Below are 23,429 nucleotides of genomic sequence, written 5' to 3'. Positions count from 1 at the left end.
GACATTGATTTTCTTAGGAAGACACACAGATTCAATGAGAATGTAACGCTGCGTGTCTCGGCTACAGTAATGTGAACAGCAAATAAGTGATCGCATGGTTCCTCTCACGAATCAGACAGTGGCTCCGACCTGTTATCTTCCATCCTGGGAAGGGAAGCAGGCTCGGAACAAAAACATTTGAGACTTATACGTCTCTACCGGTATTCAGTCAGTCTCCTCAGGGCTCGGGAGCTCTTCAGGACTTCCTACGCTCTTGAGAGATAAGACACGTTGCTACTGTGCGAGCTCCCTATCTAAGCGTCAGCTTGAGCGGAAGTCTCAGCCTGTGTTCTAGTGCAATGCGATGTGCAAAGGTAACGCCTCTAGTTCCGTTCAAATTTCGTTTAACTTATCGCAGTTAGTGATACTTGTTTTGACAATGTTCAACACAAACGGACGAGGTGGTCCACAACGACCGTTATTTGAGTGCAGAACCCGGATATGCCAAACTTCCTCACGCTCACAAAAAATTAGGGTCTTTCGCTGCTTCCCGGAAACACACACGGCCTACGAAACGGAAATAGAAAAAGCGTTCAAAAGCCATTACTCCCCTTCGACATTACGCAGTCCTCCAGTAATTTATGGATCCCACGGATTGCGCCAAAGCACCAGAACCGGCATCACCACACAATTTTCGAAAATATTCCCCTCCCTCTGGCGAGGAACCAAGATGTCCACATTAAATAAAATGTCCGGCGAGAAAAAGCGGTTCGAGCTCATGGAGAGAGCGCGATAGCGAGTAGAGAAAATGACGTGTTTCGTGCGGGTTAGTGTACACTGGGAAAAACGCTTTCCTGTCGATCCTACGGAAAAAGGTTGATATGTCTACATTGCGAACACGTCACGGCCTGAAGAATAGACTACGGAATCACGTTTCTACTACGGTGCGGTCCGTCGAAGACCGGACACATGGATCTCCAGGAAAATGCGTGTATGAAGAGAGCGAGCCCTGTGGTGCCTGTGTCCTCAACGGGACGTCCCATTTGCTGACTCCACAAAGAAACAAAGACCAGGAGATCCGGGAAATACCTCTGTTCAGCAAGGGAAGGCATGACGCAACCTTTGAGCCAAATGGAGATCCTTCGGCATTAATGTGACACGCTTTGCATGCATTGCACAGAGGTAGGAATCCTCCATTAGTCCCGTTAGGTACGCCTCAGTTGCGCACTGCAATGCCATGAGCGCATCGGCTGTAAATCTGAAGTTCCACGCACAACAAAGGACCTTTCCGCAGAATTACGAGTCCACATAAGGCAAAGAGAAAATCGTTGCACTATAAAACGTCGTAGGAAGTGGTATATATGCCCCTTTGTGCATGATACTTGCCATTTACAGGAACGTCTCTACACCAAGCACCAGCAAAGCTCAAAAGCTATACACGTCCAATGTGCTTGAAAAACGCGAAAAGCAGCACGCAAAACCGATAAATATGTGCTCTAGACACCCTTGCGATGTTCAGCACACTCCGGCTATCTTTCATGGCAAGCACCTTCGGCCATCGGGGGCCCGAAATCGAGAGGACGCACCTGTATGGTGAAGCATACGGAGGTGTACAGTCTTGAGCGACCTCGTGAACGAGCCTCAAGAACGGCATCCTAGGAATTAAAAGATCTGTCGACTCCTGAAAGGCACAAGAAAACAGTCCGAGACACCAGTCACCGGATCCGGTTCGCAGCAGCAAAACGAGCAGTGCCACCGGAGATGTCTTAGAAAACCTGAGCAACGTCGCATAACTATCTTGCCCCAGGTGTTTCTTTTCCATGCCCCGACACTTCTTCCAAGCAGCCCGACCCTGTGCGTCGAAACAGCTCAAAGGGAAACGTGCTCTCGGGGAGTCCCTGAACAGTTACTTTTTACAGAGCGCGCAGAAACACCGAAGCCGAAAGCCGGCTCTCGAGCTCGTTCCCGTAACTCGCTGAACACCGGGCGGCGCCATCTGCTATTTCTTCCGCGGCCGTCAAGGCGCGTCAGCACGGGAGGGCTGTTCGAAGCAGCTAGACAGCTGTGCGTAGTGACACGCGAGCGGATCGAAAACTTTCGCCCAAATCGAGACGTACCCGAAGTCTCTTAATTTCCCGAAGTACGCGCGCTCCTGGCGGCGCCCGTCTTCTCGGCTGCATTCCCCGATCATGTACGCTTCTTGGCTGTTGTCTGCTTGTCGCATGGGGACCTCGCATGCCACTCGAATGCGCCGCCGATGAGGAAGCGCCACGGCTGGGAGAGGGAGAACGGGAAGAGTAGGACACAGGAGAATCGTCGTCAGAAGGGGAAGACGGCGCCGATGAGCGGCGGTGAAGAGGCTTCCGCCCGTGCGACGGTGGAAAACTGCCCATCCGAGATTTCGGCGCAGCCCCTACAGCTCCCCCAGATCCTCCGGTCGACTTCGGCCGCGAGTCCGGTCCTGCACGGCGCGCAGGAGTCGTTTTGATGCGAGCCATGAGGGCATCTGCAAAGAAAGGTAGGAAACCGCTGCTGCTACAGAAAGCGCACTCTGAATAATTCTTCTTGCTTCGAATCAGACGCAGCTGAACAGGAAGGCCGGTCGTGCAGAGCGCAGATATTGTATGTAAGTCCTGTTAGTTTTGTCGTGGATCCGTGTACCCACACGTGTAGGAACGAAAATGCAAAAGGAAACGCGCGGCCTCTCTTGGAAGAGCGAAGAGAGCGGCCCCCAGATCAAGAGCGGCATACCCTATAGAGTTTTCACTCCCTTTTTCAGTAGTTTTCCAGTATTTCCCTGAGAAACTCCGACACGGGAGCAATGCTGCGATGAGCACACCGACAGCCTCATCAACCGGGGATGCAGACAAAAACAGAGGCAGGGTTTGCTGGTTGACGGCAGTTGTAAAGGCAGACTCCCTGTACAGCCTCGAGAAAAGTCTGCCGAATGAATAGACAGATATTGGAAGACGCCTAGACGCTACAGGAGATTTCCGCCGCTGGCGGTTCCCGCTTGTCCGTATGTGTACCGCCTCGACGGCGATAATCGTCACAAGAGCAAGCCAACCTACGCAAGACACAGAACCCTCTGTCGGACGCAGTCTCACGGGACCACAGTCGCGGAGGGAAATCCGCTGAATTGGGCAGACTAGCAGATGCTACTGAACAAAAAGGCTTATGAAAAATAAATTTCCAGAAGAGAACTGCTTTTGGAGCCGTTCGCGTCACGACAGATGTAGAATGTGCGGCCGCCGACAACGAGACTCACGAGCCGCCACTCTAGTTTCTGCCCATTGTACTTGCACAGAGCAACCACAAGAGTTCGAAAAAGAGAAGCCAAAGAATTTGTCGATTTCTTAAGAAATATAGACGCACATTTCGGTGAGGCGACTGAAAAGCCGTGGGACAACGGAGCAGACAGTGGTGGTTGCATGCATTGTGCGACTATGTGTCCAGCTGCAAGCTGCGATTTGAGCGGGACCGGTTTTCCTGCCGGAAAGCTTGCCTCAGTAGATCCTCCTGCTAACAGTGTCCGGCCTCAGAAAATTGAAGGAGACACTTCACCCTCTGCCGCCTATACCCGACAACTTCCGTTTGCAGACACTGAGGTAACCGGCACACACATGGTCCATGGCTACAGGATGATGCGACACTGTTGCTCGTGGAGGAAGACACGAAGGGGTTGTCGAAGGAGTGTTCACTTTGTTCGCGCGTAGGTGCGTAGCCTGTTCCTCACATTTTCAGCGTTTTCAGTTATGATTCAATAAATTTGACAGTCGAGATACCGTCTCCGTCACTTAATTTCCGGCGCGGTGGCTGTGCTCTGTCGGGGCACGTCGACTAGCGGCTAAGCGAGGTGCCTGCCAGCGGTTTCAGGAGACAGCCCAGGTGACTTACGGTGTCTTTGTCGACAAAAGAACGGAGCTACCCCTGCGAAAAGGTGCTACAAAATTAAAGATAAAAGGTTGGTTGTCTGGACTGCAACTGTAAGGGGCTCCCACAGCCCTTGGCTTAAAAAGACCAGTTGTGAAGAAGGCTGGATGGCGCTGTCACTCAGATGCTGCCTTCGGAGAACCTCGTTACGCCGGCTGCCGAGAACCAAGAAGAGGCAGAGGAATTCCCTGTGTAGTTGTTTTACTCACGTCACATGTTATTCCGGGCTGTGATCGGGGCAGAAGCTGAAGAGTAAATGCACTGATCGAAAAGATTGGGATCGTCCGTGTAGTTGCCGAAAAGTGCTGAACACCTGTGGATCACTTCTAGCTTCTGGATACTCCTGAGCACAATACCTATCTCAGAGGTTACCTTCCAGTGTTATCTAAGATGCGGATGTCAGCCTACGCCCTTGAGGTTGTATCGTCTACGGCAAACAGCCCCATACCGGTGGCAGGCAGACCATGTCAAACACTACGCCGCAGCTTTGACCAGCTACTCGGACCGAGGGAGCAAATCACACACACTGCGCAGTTCTTGATTCGTTCCATGCTGCCTCTGACACAATCAGAGATTTCGCAGGACCCACCAAAGCAGGGGAACTTATGAAACAGTGGGAGCTGTCGCATATACCTGTGCATCCAGTTTCCGTGTCCATCCGCAAAAGAAATTTTAAGTCATATTTCATGTGAAAGGACTGATTTCTCCTTCAAAAGCAATTCGTTTTCTTTCGGAGTGAAAACAGATGCAAACTCTCCCACAAGTTCTTGTTGAAAATCACCTCAGCCAGAATACTGCCTTGGGAGCACGTTTCGGCTCCCCGTTGCACAGGGGAACAGCGAACGGGGGAGTATGCACATCCGAGGCAAAGCGTGGGTTCAGGAGCACTCCCGCACTGATTCAAAACACGATCTGTTGGCACATACCGGCCGCAGAAGAGGGCTTCATGGGAGACTAACACATTGAGGAGTAGTTCCTGCGTGTAAAGGTCCGGTAACTCGTTGTACATTAGTGACAGTATGCAGCTGTACAAGTGCATGTTCAGCAGTGCAACGCACCGTTTAGGAAAAGACTTTGAGAGTTGAAGAAGACGTGGACACCGGTATTGCCACGTGCAAGTTACTTCTTCGTTCAGGGCACACTGGAGGTTCGTCGGTTGGCAGCGTCACCCTTCATGCGGAATGGGTCAGGCCAGGGAGCACGTCGCGGCTTCACTTTCTAGAGTTCAGGTCTTTTCCAGCATATTCACAGTCGTGCGGGGACATTCTAGAAAAGAGGCGGCACCTAAAGCCCGACTGAACGCTGCGGCATAGTGGCTGGCATGGAGTGGCGAGCTTGGCACTGGTCCGTAGCTGTACTTTCAGATCGGCCACTTAGAAGGTTGATTGTCTGTACCGAAGTTCCGTTGTGCTTAAAAGAGATCAGCATATTATCTAATTTGAGACATCCAAGCGTTCTGTCTAAACTACGAATGTAGCCTAATCAATCCTTTCGTTAATGAGAGTGGTTGTTAGGCCGTTGATTGCCCTAGGGGCCACATCGCCAGCATCGATCTTAACGGCATTTCGTGTAGTGGGTGAGGATAATGAAGCCTCAGGGCAGTGCCCCAGGGACGGAGGAGAAAGGCAACCCCTATGACGGGCCGGTTTAGTAAACCTAGCAGTGGGGGCGCACTGCATAACTGGAGTTATAGTTTTTTAACTACCGCTTGGACGTCTGGTTTAGTTTTATATCTACTTGCGATAGCCACTGCCTTCTTCGGATATGTACTACCGTGGGGACAAGTGAGTTTATGGGGTGCTACAGTGATTACACACCTCCTTCCTCCGTGCGCGCCCCATTTGTGCTGCTGCCCGATTACGGGATGTTCACAGAGGCCATCGCCCCCGCTCGCGGACACAGTGTTCAGCACTGCTGTGAAGTTGACGCTCCGGTGAATGAACCATGGCACGAAAATTGCCAGGCAGGAAGGATCATGGGAAGTGCAAGTGTGGTGGTGGCTCAGAAGACCCAGGTTTGCCTTTTCCCCCGTTTTAAGATGGGTTCTACCAATGCAAAACAACGAGTTCAGACCTGACGACGCGAAGCGATTCCAGAATTTTGACAGCGGAGGGTTGTGTAAGGAGGCAGAAAACGGTTTCTGTCTGGTGCTTCCTTGATGGATTGAAGCTCCTTCCCCAATTTACTCATCGTTGTTTGGACAATAGCGGCACCTGCTCCCTCACTTTTCATTATGGTATTTCACATTGTTGTTCACGGTCCCCAGCACCGCTCTACACATGTAAGTGCCACGGCCTTCGACTGGTGGTTGGTGGCTAAGCAGTGGCGTTGTCCTTGGTAAGCCAGGCCGACATGGCCGTGATGGAAATATCGGTGGGCGCGGAATTAGAAAACGCTGTTTATGCATCCGCGACAATGATGTGCGAGGCACCCTTGGATCTTGAAGGTCTCTCCCGCGTAAGGGTTGTTGACGATGGACGAGGGAGGTCGAGACCGGAAATTGGGGGATCGCCATGAAAATGATTGGACGGTCACTTCGAGTAGTCTGGCAACTGTGTGATCCTGTAGGTCGTCGTTTTGGGCGCCTGTAGAACCGCTTACTTTCGGTCTCGCCGAAACAACGCACTAGCAAATCCTATTCGCACGCGTGCAAATGCATACGTATGCGTCAATTTAGCAGGTTCACGACTAGGATAGGTCCACGGGTTAACAGACATTACCACGCTGCTGCTCCTGTGAAGCTGGTTATTGATAGCAACGAGTCTTTGACTCGGCCAAGTCGATATGAAGGCTTCGTTCCTGGAATATCTTTAAACGTAATATAGTCGTCGGATCTTGCCGTCGTGGCACACACTCAGTGACAGCACGAGCGTTAGCATCTGCATTCCGCCGTGCCCCTGAGATGCTCCGGAGACACCAAGAGAATGGTTTGATAACACACCTCTGTAGTCTCTATCCCGTCCACTGAGGCCTGCGTTCCACGTACTGAAGTGTTGACATATTTTGCTCATTTGTGGTGAGCGCTACCGAGTCCGGAGAACAACCGGCTCGTGGCGAGTCTGCATACGGAAGCGTAATACTCCCCACTTTTTTCTCTTGTAGGTAGTCGGCACTTCCAGGGGTGTTGCGGCCGCTGGAAAACCAGCAACAATGCAAAACCCAAAGGAGACAGTCTACTTTCCAGTAAGATGTATCAGCCGGTAAAGAGGCCAAGAACACCACAATAACACTTTAGCGACCATAAACCGGCCACGTTTTCTCGTCGTTTCTGCATCTCGCTTGTCGCAAGCTGTGGTATGAGTTGAAAAGCATGATACAATGCACACATAAACCCAGAGTTAGTCACTTCTTCCCCTCCCAGGTTAGTGCATCAATAGATTGTTTATGGTTTGTTCATGGCAGACGACGATCGTTTGTCAACGTTGCCGCTACACTTAGAAAAAGTGGCGAAGGGACTGGGGAGAGTAAGACCCCGCACTTTGTGGAACGAGACATTAGCCGGACCTGAAGCTACGAAAACCCCGTTCGCGTTCCCAGCTTTTCATCTGACTTCGCAGCGCTATAGTCCGCCGGGAATCAGTGCCATGGTTTGGTGTGTTGTACCTAGCGGACTCGCTGTGGCAGCTCCCCTAACCCGTCCCGCTCCCCCTAACCGTTGCCCATTTGGTAACAGCAGCGTGTGAAATGTCCTTCCAAAGGCATAACATTGCCTTCATCAACGATTGTGGAAGAATTGTTGTTCCAGAACCATGAAACCTTTCTCAAACTCGGCTGCGTGTACGAGTCGTGACAGCGTGCGGATGTGGTTTTTCTCACCAGCATGCATCATCCTGTTTGTTCTTTCGGTCCCATGCCACACACTTTTAAAGTATTTGGCCTTTGCCTCAATTACCGAATATCCGATTCGAACACAAACCACGATGGATTGTTTTCACTGCACAACACGGTATGTTTCGCACGTCCGACAGGGTGTTACACTACGACGGCTAGCACACTCGAAACCGGCGGTCGCTTCAGGAAGGTGCATGCTCTACGCGCTTTATATGGAGAGCCTTGGGTTCAACCGCTCATCTGAGGAAAGAGAAGATGTTTCGAAGCAGCAGCATTCGCCTGATGGAGAATTATGTAACGTTTTTTTCTCTTATGTGTTGCAGGACAAGATGTGCGTGTGCTCGATGAGCGTAGCCTATGGTACAGCTCGTGTCGTTACAGTCTATGAAGAGACAGCTCTGCCGCAGGTTTGCCGCGTCGGCCTGCATACAGCCGTAAGTCACATCGAAGCTACCCCCACAGAATGAGTCTTTGACAGTGGCATATTTTAAGGAGACGCCGAAGAATCGGTGTTTTTTAATACTTTGCTTATTCTTTTCGAGTTTATGTCCCACCGATGCCGTCGGTTTGTCCCCCGTCTCGGCCAGGTGGCCGACTCGTATCGTTGTTTGCCGCTGTTGCGGCGTTGTTTTGTCTCAACGCTTCTGTGTGCTATTTTGACGCCCCGATTAAATTGTCTCAAGCAACAGAATCTGTCCCCGGGAAGACGGATGTCTTTGATGTGTCACTGACATCGTCAGCTGCTAGCGGCGGTGAAGATGGGAGACAAACGGAGAGAATGGCAGCGAAATCTTCACCTACAGGCGAAACCGTGATCATGCCAATCGATGAAAGCAGTACTGCCGGTGGAGAGATCCAGGACGAAGGTATCTACGCAAATGCTGGCGACTTAGCGGCGTTGCTGACTCCAAATCGCATGTTGGTAGATCTTCAAAGGCTTTTGGAACAAATGAGATCCCTGTCCATGGGGATCCGACACAGACGACATGCGATGGGTGCGAGCCCGGGTAAGACGACGTCGTTGAGCTAAAAGGAAGCGAACGGGGTTGGGGGGATCCCAGCAAGAAAGAAACTCGATCCTGTGCACAGGGCTTTTGTCACACTTTTTTCGCGGTGAGTCCAAGACGGGGATCAAGATTCATCGGTGTTGCCGAGCGGCACGACGGACAGGTTTACAGCTCAATGGGTCACGACCGAGGGATTGAAACTTACCGGTACCTTATGCGCACGCGCACTCACTTGGTGAAGCGCCGGTCTGCATAAATAGTCTCTTTCCCAACGCAGAAACGGGCTCGGTGTGTCCTCGACTTTAGGTCTCAAGCAAACTGCTTCGACAATTGAATGCTTTGCTGTCCGGGTCGCTTTTCTTGAGCTTTACGTGGCTACTAGATCGGCTCACGGGAGTGGTAGCGAAGGATGGACACTTTTTGCGCGTAATTTGTCTTCAGGCTGCAAGGATGTCGATGTAACGACAGATTTTGTTCGCTGGGCTTTCGATATCCTCATCAGTGGCCTTCAGGTACAGAGAAAGGCCCAGTTACTAGAGGCTGGGCGGGCCTTTCGGTTCAAAGGCGCGTCTCGCTCCGGTAGTCATGTAGCCATGCAGCCGCTCGCTGACTGGGTACTGTCGGTTTGAGCCAATCCATCTCTGCGAGCGGTGATAGGACATCATGAGTTACGTTTCTCTCGCGCTCTATTTGCAGAATCGTGCCGGAGAAGCAACTCGACTTCCCAGCGGAATCGTACAAATGCGTAGGAGAGGTCTTCGATGCCCTGCGTTTGTCACCTGGTACCAAAGAGATCCGGAGGTATTCAACGGATCTGAGGACGGTTACGAGCTGCGCGGATGTATTGGAACTTTGTCGGCTATCCCTCCCGAGACGATAGGTATGTTTTTGCGATTTTCGTCTAATCTTTCTGTACCCTGTTTGGAGATTTTACTGCAGTTACATCAACTGTTGCGAAGGCCCATGTGTTCCCGTCTTCCCGTGAAATCTCCCGTAGCGTGGTAGCGTTTCTGTTGTAACCCACAAAAAAGCACAGACGCGTCCGCCGGGTGGCGTTTCATTGCCACGCTGCCATCCAGCGTCATGTTTTATAAGTAGCGTCGCTGTGAACAGTTCGAGAGAGGCTCCAAATAAGTTTGTGGAAAAGGCCCGTCCCAGACCGATTCCGTGTAGCAGCGGCTACTATAAAAGGAGTACGCCCAGAGCCTCGTTTTTTTTAAACTGGTCACTTCAGTTGGGGCTCTTTGACGAGATTATTTCATGTTTATGGTTGGGGGAAAGGTGTGTGCACCCGCAGATTCCAGACGTGCACGTATGAAATGTACATGCGTCCCAGCCAGTATACATACGGTTATCTACAACTCTGTCGAGACACATGCAACCTTCTCATTGTTTGCGCCTACCATCAGCCATAAATGTTTTCGATGTTTCTAATTTCTTCAGGGCAATATGCCTGGACTGCCGCACAGGAAGACTCACGCTTCCCTCCGGTCGAACTGGACGAGGTGTCTGCGCTGAAGGGCACCGTAACTGTTCTTCATTCCTTCGAAGTAAATTTTTCGCGTTGGTTTTGCCTAGTAGAGACTAGCAAGATGACTGAAGAGAAATACAGGGGGGATGTAAAGTAAACTCAATGGGGTTTTCCTCCCGTTCGAAAAAAACTACTGCGCTTTCCAGCAAGGCTCTTGAGTTAAACGGCAACGTTGCCGCATGAAATCGCCTTCGGAACGGGTTATAAGAGACTACGAAACTCCAGCGAAAATGCTGGTGTGATGCACACGAGGAAGAAACGAAAAGTGAAGAAGCAGAGCGTCGGTAATGAGCATCAGACTGCAGCGTCGGTAACGGCACTGTAGAGCTCAGTCGGCGGTTCTGGCTACGCAAGTAGTGATACGTCTCAGCTCACGTCGAGTGCCCCGTTTTTTTGCCACGCCATCGACGGAGTTGTCGTTTGGTCTTTTTCCTTTCTCTACCGCTGTCACTTTTGTGGGTGTACTTTTGTATGGTACACACTCCGTGTTCTGAGTCCCTTTGTCCTGTCTCTTGTCGCAGACGGCCAGGAACTACCTGGACTGGATCCTTGGCATGCACGGGCTGGCGGCGGAATTCGACGTGAATGGAAAACAGTATGTCTCATTCCCTTCTAACTCACACTGTTATTTGCTGTCTGATGAGATTTTGCACTAATTTCCCACGCCTGCGAACACTCGACAAGAGTCGCGTCTACTGGATGGCAGCCATGCTAGAAGAAGGTAGTCCGGTATCGGCCAGCCCTTCTCCTATCCTGCTACGAATATGTGTGCGTCCCGCCCTCTTGCTCATATATGTTTCCTTTAGGATGTATATACATAGCCCCCTCTGGATTGGTAGTTGTAAACTCTTACTCTCCTCATCAGTTTTTGCAGGTAATGGCATAGTAGTGTCGAACTGCAACCGCCTGCGTCTAGTACAACGGATCGACTGTGCCTGCAAGCCGTACTCTGCTCCTTAAGTATATGTGCTCAACCACCAATGTATTGACAAACACCTGACATGTAAACATACATATGTAGCCACAGCTTGATTCCATGAGAAAAGGCCGCAGTGACCTAATCTTTCTTATAAGGAGGAGTTCAGCGTGTGTGTTATCTAGGTTCATATGCTATTACGACAGCCATGACAACTGTCAGCGAGGGAAACCCTGCGGTCGGCACACGCGCGACCCCCTCTAGCAGTTCACCTTTTAGTTGAGAGGTGCCAGCGTGAAAAAATCCCTCATCTCTGTTGCTGAGAAGGGAGAGATTCTTTTATCTCGGTAGCTGCCTTCCAGCGTGAGCGCAAAAAACTGTAATTCCCTACGTGCCTGCGTGTACAGCTACTCGGGTGTCTTCCTACCGCAAGTTCTGTTGCAGTTCGAGACGAAAGAGAACAGCGTTGTTCAGTTGGTGAGACACCGAAAAAACAATCTTCTACAGCAGTTTGGACATAAATGTATACAAATGTGTCGATCGGGAAGTCCCCAGATCTCTCGTATGGAAGCGGTAGAGGAAACCAATTGAATGCTATTTTTCTCTCGGCGGCCAAGGTGCAGCGGGTTGGATGGCCTAGGCAATGGAGGTTCCGATGTATTTCGTGTGAACGCCGTTGAGTTGCCAATCTGTGAATAACGCGAGCGGCTGCCAAGAGATGCTTCCTCCGATCAGTCGATTTTGGGAGCAAACCTGGGGAGTTCCCGGCGCTACCTAGAGGACACCCATTGGAACGGCGCAGTCTATTTTGCAACGCGTGCCGTCCCGTCCGTTCGGTGCTTCTCAGATTCGCAAGGCGGAGTATTTCGGTCCAATTTCAAAAGAGCTCCTTGACTCAATGCAGCTCACAAGATTTCAGGGCACGCACATATCGCTCTCTTTCCCTGAGTACAAGGAAGAATACGGAGTGATAGGCCAGGCGTCACGCGTTCAAAAAGACAAATTGATGGAGAAGGAAGCAGAAAGTCTTCCGTAGGAGTGGACTCTACAGGTGATGTCCCAGAGCCGCAACAGGAGGCTAGGGACGGCAATTTTTCATGAGGCTAAACAAATGATCGTGTGGGAGCGGTGGGCTTAAAGCCGGTGCGTCTAGTCGCACACCGTTTTATTTTATTTTGAGGGACTAAAATACCCGAAAAAAGGGCCAACACACACAGCCTGTACGTCTCGGCTTTCTCCTGTTCTCGGGTGGCAGGCGAGACCTTTTGTAGGGTGGGCGAATTTGCAAGCGCCTCCCATCCGTGACGGAAGAGGAGGCGAGCAGAAAAGCAGCGCACAGGAAGCCACGCGGTATCTTCCTAGTGATGATAGGCTATCGATTAAGAGGTGCCCTAACATCAGAGGTCGACTTTAGTAGTGTCCGGGGGAAAGACTGGAGGAGTGTCGCTACTTTGCATTTCGCTTCCAATTCTAAGAACATAAGATGTGGGTAAGGAACATATACACAAAAGGCAACTCCGTTGTACAGTGTTGCTGGCTGGCAATACGGAGCGGAATTCGTGCTTTTGCCCGGCGAAGTTCGCGTACGGGGTGCACCGACGTTCATTTGTATGCACACTCAAATTCAGATGTGAACGCAGAAACACTTGCATTGCAAGACAGACACGTGACCGACGAAGTGAGGCCGAGCCACGGGCTGGGCTCCGTGTGATCGGATTATCGACAGTATGGTTGTTTGTCCGTTGGGGAGCATTTCTATGTCTTCAACGAACTACGTGAGTTTTGAAACTGAAAATGAGATTTGAACGCAGCTTTAGCGCCGACTGCCTTGGTTGCCCTCCTTGCAGTAAGCAGGCGGCTTGCTCTCGTCCAGACCTCCCTGCCGCACATCAGCTTGAGGAGGTTTCCCTCATCAGTGGGACCTATGGTATCTGCAGTTACACGACGTTCCCTTGTTGGAGTGGCTCTGCCTCTTCGACCCCACGTTGTTCACACGAAGGAGGGACTTAAAGTGGAGTTTGCTGTGGTCCTCTTTCAGGAGAAAAGCTGGGGGATCGTGAGTGGACGATGTGATGGCTCCGACAAACCGGATGACAGCAGGATGCATGTATCACAATTAGGATGTGTGTCGACTCTTGTGAGAGTTACACGCACAACACAACTTTCTAAACGGAATCCTTTACCTCGGGGGACAATCCTAGATTTTTTAAACAGAAGAAGACTGATATAAAATCTAAAACTTTTGCTGACTACAGCGAGAAGGGAAGTGTGTTTCGAAGAAAAGGGATGTTTAGCCAAGACGTTAGGTTCTATAATATGTAAAAAAGTTTCAACTTGGATATTTTATATGCCTTCGCGTGGTGGATCCAAGTTCTACTGTACCTTTCATGTCCATCATGTTAGGTGCATCAAACATAGTGGTGTCGAGCTCATATTTGAAAATCCAACAATGGTATACACGCTGTACGAATATCATGATATGCAGTTTGGAAGTATCCTTCCCCGAAGCATCTGTACGCAAGAGCTTCTGGCACATAATCCATCCCCGAAACGCGGTTTCGGAAAGTCCTACGATGGCAAATAACTGCAATAAAAAGCGTGTAGCTCCTGCATTTAACACTACAAGGAGAGGAAGAGGCGAATTGAATGAAGAGACATGTCGCCTTGTCTTTGCTGTTCACGCAGTGATATCAATGGGACGTGACGGGAGCGGGTGCTGGTCAGCTGCAAGCTGCAGTAGCCATTCGCGGAATTCCGCTGCCTGCAGACGTTTTGATTCCCGCTCCTCGGGGTGAACTTCGCTGTCTTCTTCCAGCGGAAGAGGGAGAGACTTCTCTAGAAGCGGATAAATATCATCGTTGTTGGAAAGATCGTCTTTCCGACGGGGAACCAGGTGCACGTACAGCTGTGAGAGACACTGACCTGCCGCTTCGCCCTGTTGAAGCAGCAGTGTACATGAGTCTGTCCCCGTTACGCCGTTCAGGATATATGACACTACTTGAGCGACCAGAAACAAGTCATCAACTTCATCCGGGGAAAGATCGTAAAGGGCCTGGAGAACATGCAAGCAGCAACACAACGCAGGTCCGTGTTTCGTCCCTTTGTCTCCTCCATACTAATTTCTCTGCGACCCCCTTCTGCCTGCCTGTATCGACCTTGCGCCCACAGGTTTTTGCCTTTTATTCCTCGGTGAGCACCGCGTCGCACCCAGCGTAAACGAAATACCAAACAAGAGTGGATTCGCCCTTTCACTACACACAGCAGAGCTTTTCGCGCGGGTAGGTACAGAACACATTCATTTCTCTCTCCTGCTGTTTCGATGGTATATCCCTAGCTCCCTGCGCCACCCACGGCCACCCATCGATTCGGGAAAGATGCCAAGATTTGACGAAGAACGAAAAAAAGGCGGATGAGACAACAAACCAAGAAAAGCAGGGCAGAATGACGGAAAGTGATGAAACGGGAAAAGGGTAACTCGAGCAGAATTACGGAAATTGGACAGCAGAGCCGAAATCTGCAGTTGGACACACTTTCGCTAAAAACTGTGTGCTCCTCAGCCTCTCCATATCACGCAGAGGAACCAGAGAGGGCAATGCCTTGCCTCTTGGCCACATTTCGCTTTCCGTAGCTTCTCACCTTCACCTGTCTGCGAGGTGTAACTACAGCGTGGCCGGGAAGGACTGGACGCGGTGCGAGCATTGCGAATGTTCGAGGTGTGCTGAAAAACACTTTCTCTTCTGGTACTGGTGCTCCGCAGAAGAAAAACGGCTCCGGCCAGAAGGGAACCGAGGAACACGAGCATGAAGAAGCGTGTTTCCGCAGTTCACATGTTGCCGTCCCTAGCAAACGCCACACGGATGGACTGCAATCGAGTACAGCGCCTTTTGCGGCGCTCGACAGAGTCAGGGCGGTCGCACACGCTCCCATTCTGGAGCAGCCATAACAGAAAATAAACGTCGAAGCCTACGACTTGGGAACGTTGAAAGAAACCGTAAAGATACGATTTTCCTGCTTCTCGACCGGCTTGCCGCCAGTAGGCTCGAAGCAGAAGTGACCTAAACTGTATCCGACGTCTCGCGAGGCCCGACGCGGTATTGGCTGCGCTGGAGCACAACAGAGACGGCAGGATCAATTGCGTGCCGGCTCCTCATTTATCTCCTCTGCTCAGTGAATCTTCAAAGAGAAAACATCGAATGAAAGCGTTTCGCAAATTCGACGTCATCTCGCGGTTGCTTGTTCCCGTTTCAACTCACATTTGCGGGGGACGTCTGCTTTCCCGGACTCGAGCAGCAGCTCGCTGTCAGAGTGTCTGCATGCACCTGCGTATATCGACCTGGGATTTACTGCTTTGCTTCGGTTTCTCGAAAAACAGACAACCAATAGTTATATTTAACGTTACTCGGGGTGAAGACATGGAGAAGGAATTAAACGAAGCTGCCGATAAGAGCATGTGTTTTAAGGGCCAGCTACCCATGCATACCTGTGGTTCGCTGCCGTCTGGCATTTACCGTACCAAGTCGCTCCCATGGTCTGTGTGAGACTTTGCTCGTGTTTTTCCAGTTTGTGACACTGTGATTCTGCTATTGTTAACTCTATGTTTCGTTTGGAAAAAACCAGGAGACTTCCTCTCGTACAGGTTATCCAGGTTATCCATCCAAAGAACTAACAAGGGAAGAATTGGTTTGTTTCGTATCCGACGCCGTGCCTGATCGGCTCTTGAGAGGCACTTTCCGGTCGTACTCGGTGCCTACTGTTCCTTCCGCTGTGTCGTTCCTCGTTTGTCGGCCCCCCGGTTTTCCTCTCTTTTTGCAAGTAGGGGGATTACAGCGGAGGGATGAAGAAGGACAGGCCGGTTGCATCGATCGGCCTAGTCGAGGAGGCACACTGGCGCAAGTCGTACACGAACAAGGAACTCATCCGGGACAATACGAAACTTTCCGCTAAAAATAACCGTAAGAAACTCTTTTTCTTGACACGCTGAAAAACCTGTGGGCGTGCGTTTACCGCCACAGTCAATATCCGACACACGTGCATGCACACATGTACAGTCCAATCTAAATACATACATACATACATACATACATACTTACATACATACATTCATATATATATATATGCTGATATGGACTACTGTTGTGTGATACTGAGGCTGTAGACGTGTCTGTCACTTGACCGTAGCTCATCTCGTTCCTTTTAATTTTTTGTCTTTCACGGCAATCAGGGTCTGCCGTACGCGAACACGATGGAGAACAACTCTGAGGCCACCAGCAAACTGCTGCTTATGGGGCGAGCAGGAGCGGGGAAGAGCTCGATGCGTTCCATTATCTTTGCGAATTATATGCCCCGTGACACGCACAAACAGACGCCGACGACTAACGTTGAGCATTCAAAGCTGCGTTTCCTAGGCTCACTTGAGCTGTCAATTTGGGACTGTGGAGGGCAAGACATATTCATGGAAAACTACTTTGAACTACAGAGAGAACACATTTTTAGGTAAGACGAGACCGGACAGCAAGCGGGACGAAAATCTTGTGTTGCAAGGTGACACAGACTTGCGTCTACGGTGCGACAAGCAAGTATCATGGAGTTCGGTTTCGAGGTTCATAGAGGGAACGTCTCACGACGAAGCTGGAGAGAACCATCGCCCTCCACAAAGAACGAGAAAATGAAAACGAGCAAATGGACAAGGAAACTCTGCCTCCCCATCTCGGCATGTAAATGTATTCAACTATATATATATATATACATGTATACATATATACACATACATATATTCCCATGTCTGCCTGGGCCACTCCTGTGCTCTTGTTTTTGGTTTTTGCGGGATCGTGGAATAGCAGGGAACCTGGCGAGCTCAGAAGTGAGAGAAGGGCTAGTGTCAAGGACAGAGAGAACGCCTCACATCTTTTTTGCCCTTTTTCTCTAGTCCGGTTCAGAGTGCCGCGAGGGTGTCTTCTCCGTGATCGCTTCGCTGTTTGTGTTTGCATCTTTTCAGGAACGCGGAAGTCTTGGTTTACGCACTCGAGGTCCGTCGGGGTTCCCTCATCGCTGCACAGATGGTAGAATCAGCTGAGGGGGCTGCTTCCTGTGGGTCATCCGATCGTCCTTCGCAGTCTGCATCCTCGTCTTCTGCTCTTCGTTCATCGTCTTCTTCGTCCTCGTCTGCCGGCCCCCGTTCATCGTCTTCCTCCTCTGCTGTGCTTCATTCGCCGTCTTCGTCCTCATCGCCTGTGCAGCCTTCACCGTGTGCTTCGTCGTCTCTGCCTCCCTCTTCTCCATCGCCCTCGCTGTCTGTGCCTCGCGCGTCTCCATCTCCGTCTTCTGCCGCTCATTCACCTGTCTCTTCTGACGTACCTGGCGGCGCCTCGGCGCACTCCAAGCGGCGCGCGCGTTCGCCTTCGTTTCGGCTGTCCTCCACGCCGCGTTTCCCGCTTTCGACTCGTCGGTTGCCCTCCGCGTTCGCGGCGACAGTCAAAAGCTTCTCGTCAACAGGTACTCCCTCGGCGCTTCGGGAAATTGCACAGACAGACGCTCGTCTCCGGGAGCTGGCCAAGGACGCGCGCTACCTCAGCGAAGCTCTCGAGAGCATTCGAGCCTTCTCTCCCGGCGCAAAAGTCTTTGTCCTCGTTCACAAGATGGACATCGTTCCGCATGCAGAGCGGCCTCAAATCACGGCCTTCTACCAGAAACTTGTTCGCGACCTTGCACAGGGTAAGGAACTGATGCCGCTGGAAGCATGGAGCGGAAAAGAAAAAGATCGAGAAACGAAAAAGAGAAGTGAACCGCGTGTTAGGGCAAGAGACCGCGCATGCACTGCTGTGTGTCGCGATTCTGACCTGCGACAAGGATAGGGGGTGTCTCTTCTTGCTCCACTCCAAAAATCCCCCTGGGGACTCCCCGCCGAGTGTGTGCTCTGGTTCTTTTGGCGAACGCTCTCAGGGTCGAGTTGCCGTCCTTTCCCAATTCGAGTAGTCAAACGTTCGCGCTGTTTCCCGAGGACAACACCCTCATCCGTCTCTAGACACAGTGCATTTATGTGTTCGTGCACAGTTGGATCTCTCCTGTGGACATGTGTACACCCCAGCACTATCTCTGCCCACGGGGAGCAGCAGGCTTACATGCATCTACACGCTGACTCGTTCATCAGCATATATGTGGTCAGTGATTTGTGTCTGTAGGGATTTCTTTTCATGTAGATTTAGATATGTATACGCATGTGCATATATATATATATATATATATATATATATATGTATCATAGGCACGTTTGTGTACGGTCAAACACTCGGTATTCCTGACTGAGAGATCGCACGGGCTGTTTCACGTTTTCTGAGCGCCTTTAAAAATGCGATGTTTGTGTGGTGTTTTCGCAGAGAAAGAAGTGGGTGTCTTTGCAACGTCGATCTGGGAAGAAACGCTGTTTCAAGCGTGGAGCACAATCGTCGCGTCCTTGGTGCCCCATGCCGAGGATCTGCAGCGCGACTTGAGAGTTCTCTCTGAGCTGTGCGTCGCAGACGAAATTGTTCTCTTTGAAAAGAATACTTTTCTGGTAAGGGAACAGGCTCGCGCTTCGAAACGTCTCGGCACCGCATTCTGCTGAAGGCCTCGTGTTTCGCGTTTGTGCAAGACACTGCTCTCTCGCCCACGAAGCCTGATACCTCCATTCTGCGAACGCCCGTCCGACTCCCGGCGTTGGATTTCGCAGGTTCTCTCGCGCTGGTCAAGACGGGAGCACCCCGACACTCACCGCTTCGAAAAAGTCTCCAGCAGCTGCAAACAGTTCAAAATTACGTGCGCAAAATCCCAGGTACTCCACGCGGCGAACTTCTCGCTCCACCGGGGGGGCTTTTGACGGCAACTCCTCAGTGTGAATCTTCGTTTTTACATGCACGCCTCTCTGCGTGTATACGCGTGTGTGTATGCAGCCGCAAACAAACGAACAGGAAGGGATGACCACGTGGAACTACTGATTTCTACTTTGTTTTCTCTCTCTATATATATACATACAGATACATATATATACATATCTATATATATATATCTGTATCTGTGACTAGGCACACACGTACAGATGTACATATGGAGAACACGACGGGGTAGGCCGCCGTGGTGGATACGAAAGGGGTCTGGGCGCGAAGCGCTTTGTGGCGCTTTTCTTGTGTCTCGCGTACAGAGCAATTTCTCGAGCTTCGTCGCCCGGACGCCGACCTTCTCTGCCTTCATCGAGCGTTTCACTCGCAACACGTACATCATGATCATCATAAGTGACCCAGGTACTTTCGGTTCCAAGCCTCTGCTTGGAGAGCTCAATTTTTTCACTTTCCCGACACAGAACGAATGGCCTGGCAACGTTTGGCCAGGTTCCCGCTCCAAAGCGTTTACACACCATACATTCACCCGCGCATATGCATGCATATAGAGACCTATGAAGGGAGCCTTACGAGTATGTGCGTGTACGTGTCCAAGTGTGCATGCACGTGTGTAAGTATCGACACACGTATAAATGCATCGCCGTGTGAGTATAAAACGTAGATCCGTCTAATGGAGCAGCTTCTTCGACGCGCCTCTGCTTTTTGCAGGCGTGGAGCCAGCGGCAACGCTGTGTAACATCGACAGAGCTCGGGAGGCCTTTAGCAAGTTTTCTCAAGCGATGCAAATCGGTCCGTCCTTGTGAGGCCGTGCGTCTACTCGTGGGGATTTTTCGACGCCCGCCCGTTCGGCGCTCGACACGGTTTTTGCTCGGTTTTGCTCGAAAAGCGAGACTAGTCTGCCATGCGTCTGGCCAGGCCACCTGCCGCTGCTCTCAATTCGCACAGAAGAAGAGCTGTTGCGCGTGGGTGTGCGCACATGTCTGTGCATGCATGCATGGATCTGCGAGTTTGTGAGAAGGTCGAACCCGTCTCGACAAGTACCTTCCTGAGTCTTGTCGCCTCACGCTTGTGCATGCAGTTGCCGATCGTCGGGTGGTGGAAGCGCCCGGACGTTCGCGGGACCCTTTTTTTATTCCCTTGTCGGTTTTGCTCGTGTGTTTCCGGTTCGCCAGCAGTGCTTTCGTCAGTGCGGCATAGAAGCGTACGCGTGTATCTTTTTGTTTTGTACACGCACATACACCCGCGGTTGTGTCCCCTGCGGCTGCCGGGCCAGGGGAAGTCGGCGCAGGGTGTCGAGACGCTTCGCCCAGGGCGCAGGTGTCGGGCTTCTTTCTGCATCGGTCTGCATGCAGTCGCCCGTGGTCCGATGGGCGAGATCGAACAGCGGCTTTTTTGTGGAAGCTGTATCTCGGGTGTATGCGTGCGCCCCGCGCGTTGGCCGACCTCACACTCAACGCGTAGAGAGAGGCAGAGGCACGTCTATTTTTATCCCAGCATGCATCCACTGGCGACCGACGTGAGTCGCGCACGACGCCAGCAGTCTTTTGCAGTCTGCCAGGTTGAGGCTCGCTCTCTCGACTCGGCGTCTGCCGCTGCGTTCTTGCCCTCGCGCCTGTTGCCCTCGGCACGCGGGGATGTCGGTTGGTTCTTCTCCAACGAAGGTGGACATTTCCAGAGAGGCGAGGGAATATGGGTGATTATGGGAATCAACTGCCGAAAAGAACAGGTTCACGCCAGGAAGCCATGCGGTGGGGGCCCTCGCTCTCCGTGGGAGACAGGCGAATCCACACCGGCGGTGTTTGGAGATACTGCCTCGCTTTTGTTCTCGTGTCGCGTCTCGAACGACCCAAGCAGACGGGGTTGTCACGCGACGCTTCCGCTCCAAATTTCCCGCTTTTTTATGGAAGCGCATGCTTTGTCGAATCGAATTGTCGCGTGCCGCCGAGTTTTTTGCAGCCAGCCTATCGCTGCTTGTCCATAGGCAGGCGTGCGACTGCTTGCCTCCGTTCAGTTTGCTTCCTCGGAAAGAAGACTATCGCTCAGGAGAAACACACTTTATTTTTAAAGAGGTGTTTTTCAACAGTGCGGCCTCTGAGAGCGACACCACTTTCAGCAGGGCGCCCCAGTGCTAGAGACTCAAACAAGTCGCGAAATGATGCAAACTGCTGCCATCGGGAAACGAAGGCGCCGGCCTTCGGAAACCTTCCCCTCTTGTTCAGTTCATCCAGTGTCAACTTTTCAGAGTCGCTCACAAATCATGGCCTACCGTAAGCTTGCGCTTCCATATACATACATCTGTTCTTTTTTGCAAAAATAGACAAAGATGCACAAACAAGATAAACATATGTATATGCATATATATATATATATATATAGACAGGCAGGGTTATTTCAATACTGAACCGAGCCTCGTCACTCTCTTCTTGCTCGTGCGCACAAGTGAGGATCGGCTTCTGACACCGCGCTTTTGCCCCTGGACACCTCCGAGGGTTAAGGGGGGGGGGGGGTTAACCGGCAAGCATGTCTGTGACCCTTTCTCGCTAGGAGGGACCTCGAATTTCGACTTGAGGATACTTGCAAGAGACCGGCAGCCTTTAGAGGATCTCGGATTCTGCCGGCTCCAGAGGTTCTGGCCGCCCGAGCGGTGTAGGGAGTCACGTCGATGCACGTGAGGAACACGGCCCGTGTGGAGCCTGTGGGTAGGTCCGAAAGCGCCGATAATTTACGTCAGTTCTTCTGTGCACCCGGAGCTCCGCGTGCGTACAGATTGCTACATGTATCTACACAACAGTAAGAAGGCCTCCTCCGTTTCATGCACGCAAAGTTTTCTTTATGCTTTCCATAGCCACATCTGCCAGTGTAGTGGGAGAAACCGAGAGAAAGTCACACGGAGAAGGAACTGAGTGCTTTTTTGGACGCGCAAATCGTGTTGGCGTGTCCGGAAAGCAACATGTGCTTGCGCAGAAATCAGTCAAGCGTGTCTGTTCGTTCCCCCCTTGGAAAGAGCGGGGAGGAAAGAACGCTCGCGGATGCAGTGCGGTTGCGCCAGTGCCTCTTTTCTCCGTACTTTTCAGACGGCATCGAAGCCCGAAACTCGCCGCCAGACACCGCCCCTGGCAATTCTAGCGTACCGAGCAAAAAGTGTCGATACATCCTTCTCTATTTCCGCGTCGCTGTTCCTCCCTCTCGACCCATGCCCCCTAAAAAGATCGCCCATGGTAAAGAAGGCGTTCTCCGTCTTTTGTCAACAAACCACGAAAAAGGGGACGGAGACGGCACCAGCGAGCAATGTGTGTGCGGGATTCTATTTCGCTACGTATCCATCCGTCATCACACCGTACTTCGTAGAATCTTTCTAGCGGCGGAGAAGGACTGGAAACCCCGTTCTCGAACGACAGCAGCTTATGTGGGAAGGTGTACGTACACTTCGGACAACTCGGATGTTTTCGATTTCGCCCGAGACCAATACGCGACAGTCATTTTTGAGGGACGGGGACGTGCCTTGTTCGTGTCGGCTCTGCGAGTTCCAGTCGCGTCACCTCAGCATGCACGCGTGTGACTTGGAGGGGCATCGCGGGCGCGGGATTGTGCGGCCGACATGCTTATGAGGAAAATGGCTCGTTTGGAACGCGAGACTTCAACCAGGAAATGTTTTCGTCGGTTCCCTTCTTCTCACCGGAAATCCTCGGTCAGAGCTTAGATTCTTTTTTTCTCATTCGTTCGTGGAGTGGGCGCCTTCGGACGGTCCAGAAGCACGAGAGCCTGCGGCACAGCATAGGCGCTTCTAACGCGGCCAGCGCAGGTGGGGGAGGCGCGAGTTTCACCCGAGAAACTCGACGGAAATAACTTTTAAAGAGATTTCCTGTGCTTCCTCCTTCTTTGTTTCCTTCTTCAGAAACACAGAATGTCCCTTTCTCGCCAACTGTCTCCCAATGTAGCTCCTGTCCTGAGTTTCGGCCGCCTGGAAGGGAATGTGCGCGTCGGTATCCTGCAGCCCAATTGAGGATCGGACAGCTGGCTTTTCCCCTTTCACTGCTTCGCCTTTTTCGTGTTTCGTTTGCCCGTCACCCGAAATTTGCCGGCGGTATTTTCTATCGGTTCCTCGGTATGCTCTGTTCTCGCTCAGACAGACGGGCAGCACCGCGACGAGGTCCGCAGGCACCAGAAAAGGCAAGGACGGCGCAGGCACTGCGTCTGGTGGTCTCTTCCGCTTTCCTTCATGTCACTTTTCATGGCCCGTTCTCCCCTCTTTGTGTCTTTTGAATGAAGGTGCAAAGCGAAGAACTCACCTGCCGCTTCGCCATACGCTTCCTTTCTCGCTCCCGGCACCGAAAAAGAGAAGACAAATGTGCGTAAACCCC

The 23,429-nt window shown here is 51.5% G+C and overlaps 4 protein-coding genes across 4 annotated transcripts; 2 read left to right on the top strand and 2 right to left on the bottom strand.

Moving 5' to 3' along the window:
- Window positions 1–1,074: 1,074 nt before the first annotated feature.
- NCLIV_047310 (putative histone H3 variant) lies at window positions 1,075–2,477 on the bottom strand (the record flags this gene model as incomplete). The annotated part of the gene is made up of 3 exons (XM_003884281.1): window positions 1,075–1,237; window positions 1,566–1,660; window positions 2,097–2,477. The coding sequence occupies 3 exons, from the start codon at window positions 2,475–2,477 to the stop codon at window positions 1,075–1,077; spliced, it is 639 nt and encodes a 212-aa protein (XP_003884330.1).
- Window positions 2,478–7,062: 4,585 nt separating this feature from the next.
- On the top strand, window positions 7,063–12,233 carry NCLIV_047300 (AMMECR1 family protein, related; the record flags this gene model as incomplete). The annotated part of the gene is made up of 9 exons (XM_003884280.1): window positions 7,063–7,095; window positions 8,067–8,103; window positions 8,484–8,750; window positions 9,192–9,262; window positions 9,447–9,630; window positions 10,194–10,276; window positions 10,803–10,876; window positions 11,605–11,674; window positions 12,045–12,233. The coding sequence occupies 9 exons, from the start codon at window positions 7,063–7,065 to the stop codon at window positions 12,231–12,233; spliced, it is 1,008 nt and encodes a 335-aa protein (XP_003884329.1).
- Window positions 12,234–13,874: 1,641 nt separating this feature from the next.
- On the bottom strand, window positions 13,875–15,124 carry NCLIV_047290 (putative BIS(5'-nucleosyl)-tetraphosphatase; the record flags this gene model as incomplete). Its single annotated transcript, XM_003884279.1, has 2 exons — window positions 13,875–14,249; window positions 14,834–15,124. The coding sequence occupies 2 exons, from the start codon at window positions 15,122–15,124 to the stop codon at window positions 13,875–13,877; spliced, it is 666 nt and encodes a 221-aa protein (XP_003884328.1).
- Window positions 15,125–16,439: 1,315 nt separating this feature from the next.
- NCLIV_047280 (putative gtr1/ragA G protein domain-containing protein) lies at window positions 16,440–19,871 on the top strand (the record flags this gene model as incomplete). Its single annotated transcript, XM_003884278.1, has 5 exons — window positions 16,440–16,690; window positions 17,193–17,908; window positions 18,571–18,746; window positions 19,371–19,470; window positions 19,777–19,871. The coding sequence occupies 5 exons, from the start codon at window positions 16,440–16,442 to the stop codon at window positions 19,869–19,871; spliced, it is 1,338 nt and encodes a 445-aa protein (XP_003884327.1).
- Between the last annotated feature and the right edge of the window lie 3,558 nt (window positions 19,872–23,429).

Source organism: Neospora caninum, chromosome X (genome assembly GCF_000208865.1).
Source record: "Neospora caninum Liverpool complete genome, chromosome X".
NCBI classification, from domain to species: domain Eukaryota; phylum Apicomplexa; class Conoidasida; order Eucoccidiorida; family Sarcocystidae; genus Neospora; species Neospora caninum.
This window is presented reverse-complemented; position numbering and strand designations above follow the sequence as displayed.